The sequence below is a fragment of the Haliaeetus leucocephalus genome, unplaced genomic scaffold, assembly GCF_000737465.1.
Source record: "Haliaeetus leucocephalus isolate CR32 unplaced genomic scaffold, Haliaeetus_leucocephalus-4.0 Scaffold360, whole genome shotgun sequence".
NCBI lineage: Eukaryota > Metazoa > Chordata > Aves > Accipitriformes > Accipitridae > Haliaeetus > Haliaeetus leucocephalus.
The window spans coordinates 22407-22794 of NW_010972796.1; the positions used below are offsets into that span (position 1 = coordinate 22407).

At 65.2% G+C, this 388-nt stretch overlaps 1 protein-coding gene across 1 annotated transcript in view; it reads left to right on the forward strand.

The window, feature by feature from the left end:
- The window catches only part of LOC104835062 (helicase SRCAP-like), a 17234-nt gene that overhangs the window by 10020 nt on the left and 6826 nt on the right, over positions 1–388 (forward strand). Inside the window, exon 6 of the mRNA XM_010572839.1 lies at positions 57–132. Coding sequence (XP_010571141.1) covers positions 57–132 — 76 coding nt within the window. The remainder of the gene's footprint in view (positions 1–56; positions 133–388) is intronic.

A 388-nucleotide genomic window follows, 5' to 3' on the forward strand; every position in this document is an offset into this window, starting at 1 on the left:
CACCCCCCCCCCACTCACCCCAGTGTCTTGTGTGTGTCCCCCCCACCCCGTCCCAGGCGCTGCTGCGGAGGAACAAGCGGCCTTGGGAACCCCGCGAGGAGGACGAGGAGTTTGCGGCCGAGGAGGAGGAAGGTGAGGATGGGATGGGGCAGGGACGGGACGGGGGGGCTGTCACCCGTCCTTGGGGGTCTGTCACCCATTTCTGGGGTTCTGGCACCTGTCCTCGGGGGGTCTGGCACCCATTTTTGGGGGTCTGGCACCTGTCCTCGGGTGGTTGTCACCCATCCCAAGTTGTCACCCATCCCAAGTTGTCACCCATCCCCAGGGGTCTCTCACCCGTCCTTGGTGTTTGTCACCCATTTCTGGGGGTCTGTCACCTGTCCCCAGG